Raw genomic sequence first — 7,272 nt, forward strand, 5'->3', positions numbered from 1 at the left:
TTAAGAAGAGAGGGGGCCCTGAACCTGTTTCTTCTTTTTCAAATATACTCCTCATCGTATGTCTGATGTGCAGCCAGGTGTGGGAACCACTTTCCATTCCCATCACCTGCCCTCCACCTCGTTCCAAACAGGAGAAAGTAGTTAAGTTAGATCAAATGAGTGCCTCATGGAATTGGGAAATCTAAATGTAGGGTGGGAGCTGGAGCCTGCTGAACCCCACAACCCGCTCCTGTCCCTTTGCCTTGAAGACACTAACAGCAGGCCCAAGGAGGTTCAGGGAAAGTACATTCCTGTTTCTGCCAGCAGTTTCACATTCATTCTTTTTTTTTTTTTTTTTTTTTTTTGTCGTACGCGGGCCTCTCACTGTCGTGGCCTCTCCCGTTGCGGAGCACAGGCTCCGGACGCGCAGGCTCAGCGGCCATGGCTCACGGGCCCAGCCGCTCCGCGGCATGTGGGATCTTCCCGGACCGGGACACGAACCCGCGTCCCCTGCATCGGCAGGCGGACACTCAACCACTGCGCCACCAGGGAAGCCCTCACATTCATTCTTGACCAAGATATAGGGAAAGCTATCTCTTGAGGCTTTCTTAAGGTACACTTCTTGTAGTGGGGTGTGTAAGTTCAGCAGAGATGTGGCAGAAGCCTTTGGGTGTGAGGTCACTAATCCTCAGCCAGGCAAGACTTGCAAAAGTCTCTTCAGCCATTTTGGTTAACCAGTTACCCTAAATTTGTGAAGTCAGTGACAGTCTATTCTTAGACAGAGGAGAAGACTGGGATGAAAAAGACATTGTAATAACCTGAAATCGTAGGTGACAGCAGCTAAAATCCTGGCCCAGGAAACATTGCCTTTCAACATTTTCTGAGAAGGTCCTGAAATGATACGATGAATCAGTCATAGATCCCCCTCTGGGAACAGAGAGTAGAGAGGTCAGCTGTAGGGAACAACCTCTTCCCCATCTTCCTTCACTCTGGGCTGGCCACACTTGGTGGTTTGGGTTTGAATGTAGCCTCTTAGTTGTCTGCAGCTGTATTGTCACCATGGCAGCATGTTTGTCATCCCACTGTTTCACTCTGGGCTCTCACGGCTCAATCGCCGGTCTCTCTGTTTCAGGGCAGGGTGTTTGCTATCTGGGCACAGGCAGCTCGTGGACATGCCCCTCCATCTAAGAAGCCATGCCCTTTGGCTCCCTGCTTTATTCCTCCGTCGATCTCCCGCTTGCTGCAGATACCCGCCGCCGCCTCTGATATTGGATCCTTGTTAGTCTTCTTTCCCAAGGGTTTGATCTTAACTTCCTATAGGAATGAATTTCCTTTCTCCAGGAGTGTGAGCTGTACAGCCAAGGCTTCCCTCCACTCATCTCTGTTGATATAGCTAGAACGCTCTTAGCTCTTTCCCTCAGAATAATAGCCAGAAGGGGAAATCACATAAGGGCTGAGCAGATGGTTGGTACAGATTTAGCTGAAGAGTTCAGATCTACGAGAAGGAGGTGCTTCCATGACAACCAAGGTTAGATGATCCATTGAGCTGGGCCTGTCCTTTGGGCATCTTTCAGGGTAGGGGAATTCATCTTTTTAACCCGAAGAATCACCACCAGGCTGAAGCATTGCTTTTAGGATCCCCCATGGGTCTGTGTCATAGACAGAGATAAAAGGGGAAGCAGAAAGGAAGATTTAGTTGGGGTTGTTAGTAAGGCTGTGCGTAGAGGAGTAGAAACCGTGGCAATTGACTCAAGGCCCCGGGATACCCACCCCTGTAAGCTTCAACAGAAGTCTCTTTTCACGTGAGCCCATGAAGAAAGAGGGTGCAAGTGAGACTTGTGGACGGAAGATACTCCTCAGGACCGCTTAGTATTTCCCCTGTGCGCTTTGCTGTTGGGGGACTGTCTCCTAGGTGCAAGCAGCTCTGCCATCCCTGCCTGGGCCCTACCCAAAGACCCAGATTCCTGGTTATTGCTGATCCTGTTTTAAATCTCAGATGTATAATTTGAGGTACGTAGAATTGTTCCTCCCTCTTAAACTTGCCTTTGTCTTACAGCAGCCAGTAAGGAGGAGAAGGGGAGAGAGCTCCTTCGATATTAACAACATTGTCATCCCAATGTCAGTCGCTGCAACCACCCGTGTAGAGAAGCTACAGTACAAGGAGATCCTTACTCCCAGGTAAGAGGCCCTGGGTGATGCGCTCTTCTTGCTGGTCTTGCTGTCGTTGCCCTTTTCCCTCTCCTCTGGTCACTGAGCTTTGGGGCCTAGCCTTGGCTGTTGTCTTCTCTTTAAGAGAAGGTCTACCTGATCAGAGTGAAATTATTTCTTTACATAATTTTCTTCCATTATATGAGCACCAACCAGACCACAGGCCACAAACTGGCTATAGCCATGTTTTGTTTGATGCATACAAATATGTTTTAAAATACTGAATTTGTTGTTAGCATCAAAGCAGGATTTCACATATGAATGTTTATTTCCAGCTTTTGTTGACACATCAAAAGATTGGGCAACCCTGTATGTGCACTCCCGTGTGGCAGCAATCAGCTGCTGCTGGGTACTGCTGGTCCCCTCTAAACAGGTTCTTTTGCTTGAGTTTGTCCATCTACCAGCTCTAGTCCCACCCTCAGCCTGCTTCCCCTCTTTCTGCCCCTTGTGCGCATTTGAGTGTGGGACCTCGTAGAGAGGCCCCAGGGCTAAGCAGGCCCAGCAGAGAGCAGTGTCACTTGCAGGTGGAGAGCTCTCGTTCCTGCACGGATGTACTTATCCTGCCCAGACTGCCTGCCGTCTCACAATTGTTCCTTCCTGGTTTTGCAGCTGGCGGGAGGTTGATCTTCGGTCTCTGAAGGGGAGTCCTGACGAGGAGAATGAGGAGGTAATGGCATGGGCGTTCGCTCTTAGAAGAACACATGAACTCGTGGGTGCACACACTGCAGATGCCTCAAGACCTGTGGGTGTCAAGTGCAAGCTCATTGTATTCCTGTCCTGACCAGGAAGAGCCTAGTGTGGGGTGGGGCTGCTTCTAGAATTGGTCTACGCACTGAAACTTGACTTCCTGGAGGAAAGGGGGGATCGATGAAGATGCTCTTTTGCAGATAGAGGACCTGTCTGACGCAGCCTTCGCCGCCCTGCATGCCAAATGTGAGGAGATGGAGAGGGCTCGGTGGCTGTGGACCACGAGTGTGCCACCTCAGCGGCGGGGCAGCAGGTGATGGAGCAGGCACAGGCCTCCAGGGCCTGTGCAGGGAGGGTCAACGGGGAGTTGGGACCCTGGCTGTGTCCATGGAGTTGCCATTTAGTTGTTCTTCATATTCATTCCCTGTCGATGGCTGAGAATGCAGACGTTCTGTGGTGTTCGTTGGGACTAATGAGGGTGTAAGCAGTCAAATGCTGGACCTTGCTGAGCGGTGACTGTCCAGTTCTGACGAGCTCCGTGGTCTCCCGGGGTCCAGGAGGAGGCTGTCATGGCATTTGGGAGGCTGGTTAGGGTTGTGGTGACTGGATTAGAGGAGCTTTGGAGGCCTCGCCACAAGTTAACCTCCTTTGAACAGTGGAGTTTGATTGTTGTGGTCTTGCTTTACTTGGAAGAACTGTCCTACCCTCTCTCCCTTTAGTGTTACAGTGAGAAGCCCTCAGGATTCTCAAGTAGAAATATTTAGGGCTCTTGTTTTTGCTTTTTACTTTGCCTGCAGTTTTCAAAGTCTGGGCTAATTCCCCTTCCCTTGTGAATCCACTGGGCACTGAGCCAGGGATACCCCCAGCGTTGTTCGGCCGTGGCCTTTTCCTGGGATGACAGGCGTACACAGCTCTTAGATGCCGTGTTGTGTGCCTGCCCGTGTGCACAGCAGTGGAAGAAAGTGAGGGGTCTGTGGTTCCTAGGAGAGAACTGCTGGTGTCAGTCTGCCTCAGCTCCTCTGGTCGGGAAGCTTTTTTCATGCCTCCTCCCCAACCCAAAACACAGACACATGAGAAATTGCCTATTACCCAGGCACTCAGATTCGTGCTTCTTGGTATACAGGTCTTACAGGTCATCGGACGGCCGGACAACGCCCCAGCTGGGCAGTGCCAACCCCTCCACCCCTCAACCCGCCTCCCCTGATGTCAGCAGTAGCCACTCTTTGTCCGAGTTCTCCCACGGGCAGTCCCCCAGGAGCCCCATTAGCCCAGAACTGCACTCAGCCCCCCTCACTCCCGTGGCGCGGGACACTCTCCGACACCTGGCCAGTGAAGACACCCGTTGTTCCACACCAGAGCTGGGGCTCGACGAGCAGGTGAGGAACGCTGCCTTTCCGTGGGATTAGCGGGGTGGCGGATGGGATTGTTGGGGGACAGCACCTGCTCAAGATGTATCTTCATTTTATGGATCTCCCCTCCCCCCCAATTTGAAGGGGACAGGGGACTGAACTTGAAGTTGACTTTCTGAAGGTACCATGGAACTGGCTATCATTAAAAAGTTGCCCACTCTGATAATTTTCTCTGGGCCAGCCCAGGAACTCTAGAGAGACTGGTCATGGCCTCCAGTCCACATGTCTGGGGAAGGAGGCGGGCTGGGACTGGGTCCTCACCAAGACATCTTATCTGCCCGCAGTCTGTCCAGCCATGGGAGCGGCGAACCTTCCCCCTGGCGTATAGTCCCCAGGCAGAGAGTGAGGACCAACTGGATGCACAGGAACGGGCGTCCCGCTGCACTCGGCGCACCTCAGGCAGCAAGACTGGCCGGGAGACAGAGGTGGCACCCACCTCGCCTCCCATCATTCCCCTCAAGAGTCGGCATCTGGCGGCAACAGTCACAGCTCAGCGTCCAACTCACAGATGAGTGGGATATGAGAATCTAAACAGACTCACTATTGGCATTAAAGCTTCAGAAAACTCTGCGTTTGATATTCAAACATCATATGCCGAAAATTTTCACAGTTTTTAGTGAATTTAAGGAATTTAGATTCTACTTTGGTAATTTCTTTCTTGTTTTGATTTTTGTTTTGTTTATGTTTTGGTTTCCATGTTTATCGTCACACACCTGAGCACTTCCTCCAGTTGGCACACAGTTCAGGATAAGACCCTGCTGGCCTGGTCCTGGCACATCCTCTGCACTGTTGAATCACTGGACTTAGCCATGTTGGATGATCACCCCTCTCGCGCCCCTGTGGGCAGGGTGGGACAGCCAGGTGGGCAGAGGGAAAGGAACCTCCAGCTCAGCATTGCCCCCTGAGGTTAGGGTGGGAGAGAGCAGTGTGCTCTGGGCTCGTACCCCGTCCCTTCTGTTGCTTAGCTCAGCTCCGGCCCTCCCGGCTGGGTCCCCTTGGTCGTCTGTGCTGGAGCACCTCCACCAGAACCTCTTGGCCTGAACTCCAGCTGTTCTCACCCAGCTCTCAGCTGACAGAATGGCTTCCCCTTGTCACCCAGGTCTTGGAGACCTGTTCTGGGTTTCCTCTGCATTCGGTCATCCCTGTTCTGACTTCTTAACTGAGGTAAGCTGGCTGCGGCTGTTCAGGTCCCCATCCTGCCCCTTCGTGTCCTCTCACCTGCTCTCGCACACCATTCACATGCCCACGCACACAGTCCTTCCACTTGGAACGTTTTCCCCCCCTAACCTGGTCTGTGGAGGTAGGGTTAGGACTACTTAATCTCTCTTCCCACTCCCCTGCAGACTCTAGGGGGTCTTGGAAATGAGCAGCCATCTCTCCTGTATAATTCTGTTTTCACTGAGTCATTTGGTCATATTTCCCCACCCCCGTCCAGTTCCCTGTCAGTGTCTGTCAGGTCCTTCCTCTTTCGAGCTCCCTTGCCTGTGGAACACTGTCTGGTCCTAGCTGTGGTTCCTATCACTCCCCGTCACCCCCCCGGGTTAACCTTGTGCCTGTCTCATCTATGATCACATCACCAAAAAGGGGGGCAATAAGGACTTTTTTTTTTTTTTTTTTTTTTGCCATTTTGTAATCGTATAAAAATAGTAGACAAACTGCTTAATGGTTGGGGTTTTTTCACAATTTTCAACATTAGTGATTTTTTTTTTTGATTCTGTTTGCAAGTTAAAGGGTTTGTCATTGTTTCTTTAAAAACAATAATGCACCATATCCCTATGCATAAAGTGCTTCTTCTATTTATAAGGTTGAAAATTCTGAATAACCCTTTTAGCATTGTAAAAAAAAAAAGAAAAAAGAAAAAGAACAAAAAAAACCTTGTATTTTGTAAATATTTTCTTTTCCTGCTTTGAGCTGTGTATTGGCAGCGAAACATGTAGCTGTCTTTGTTCTATAGAAATGCTTTTCTTCAGAGAAGCTGATCTTTGTTAATGTCTTGATTCTGTTCGCAAAGCACAGACTAGTGCTTAAAAAAAAAGGAAGGAAAATTTGAAAAAAATAATAAAAAAAAAGTTACAGAATGTTGTATGCCAGGCCCTTCTTGTTTCAGGACATGGTACTGGTGGTGGCTGAGGAGCCTCCCTGAGGAGCAGTTGTTCTCTGGGTCCTCCGACTGGCTGTGAACCTTGGGAAGTCCCCACTGTCTTCTGGGCACCGGGCAGGGTCCTCTGATGGTCACCAGAGAGAGTGGTTCTCACCGGGGCGGGGGTGAGAGACGCCAGGAGGAAGGGCGTCTTCGTAAATCGTCTTTTTTTGTTGTTGGATGTAAGTAATTGATCCACTGCTCTTAATGTTCCTTCTTCTAGTGAGGCCGGCCAGCATTGGGACATTTTTTAATCTGTTCTAAATTGCTCTTTAATGGATATTTCACTTTCCATCATCCACCTTTTCTGGGGTTGAGGTCACTGCAGACATGTATATACTTTGCATGGAACCTGAGCTGGTTCTCAGCAGCTTTCTTCTGAGAAGGCTATGCTTGGTGTTCTTTGTACAAGATGAATAAGTGGGCAGGCCTGCGACTCTCTTTACTTCCTTTTTTCCTTTTTTTTTTTTTTTTTTTTTTTTCCATAGCAGTCAAGTTGACACAGCCAATGCAGCTGCCTCTCCTGACTATGAAACCTACGAGTTCTGAGGTAGCATTTCTCTTTGGCTGCCCTGTTGCTGCTTCTGTAGTTGCAGTTAAGACCTGCTCTACTTAAGCTTCTGCCTGCAGTGGCTAAAGCACATCAGGAAAAGCTGAGAAAAGTAGTATTTTGAAGCTGTATGAAAAATCAAAGGCCTGAGTGTTATGACCTTGACCTGATTATTAAGGAACAATAATATGATGGGTTCTGTTCTGTTTTCCTTTGTAGCATTGCCAAGGGCTACCTGGTATCCCTATCTTGATCTAGCAAACACTCTCCAATCTATAATAAGGCTCAAAGGAGAGAGC

General features: G+C 49.8%; 1 protein-coding gene across 7 annotated transcripts in view; it reads left to right on the top strand.

The window, feature by feature from the left end:
- Positions 1-6,361, top strand: part of KANSL1 (KAT8 regulatory NSL complex subunit 1) — a 171,065-nt gene extending 164,704 nt beyond the window's left edge. For all 7 annotated transcript variants that reach the window (XM_027081314.1, XM_027081320.1, XM_027081319.1 and 4 more), the window contains 5 exons: positions 2,036-2,157; positions 2,797-2,854; positions 3,075-3,187; positions 3,998-4,250; positions 4,568-6,361. In XM_027081314.1, coding sequence (XP_026937115.1) covers positions 2,036-2,157; positions 2,797-2,854; positions 3,075-3,187; positions 3,998-4,250; positions 4,568-4,795 — 774 coding nt within the window. In that variant the 3' untranslated portion in view covers positions 4,796-6,361. The remainder of the gene's footprint in view (positions 1-2,035; positions 2,158-2,796; positions 2,855-3,074; positions 3,188-3,997; positions 4,251-4,567) is intronic.
- The last annotated feature ends 911 nt before the right edge of the window (positions 6,362-7,272 follow it).

Source organism: Aethalodelphis obliquidens, unplaced genomic scaffold, assembly GCF_003676395.1.
Source record: "Aethalodelphis obliquidens isolate GAN/ISIS:26980383/991018 unplaced genomic scaffold, ASM367639v1 scaffold44, whole genome shotgun sequence".
Classification (NCBI taxonomy): Eukaryota; Metazoa; Chordata; class Mammalia; order Artiodactyla; family Delphinidae; genus Aethalodelphis; species Aethalodelphis obliquidens.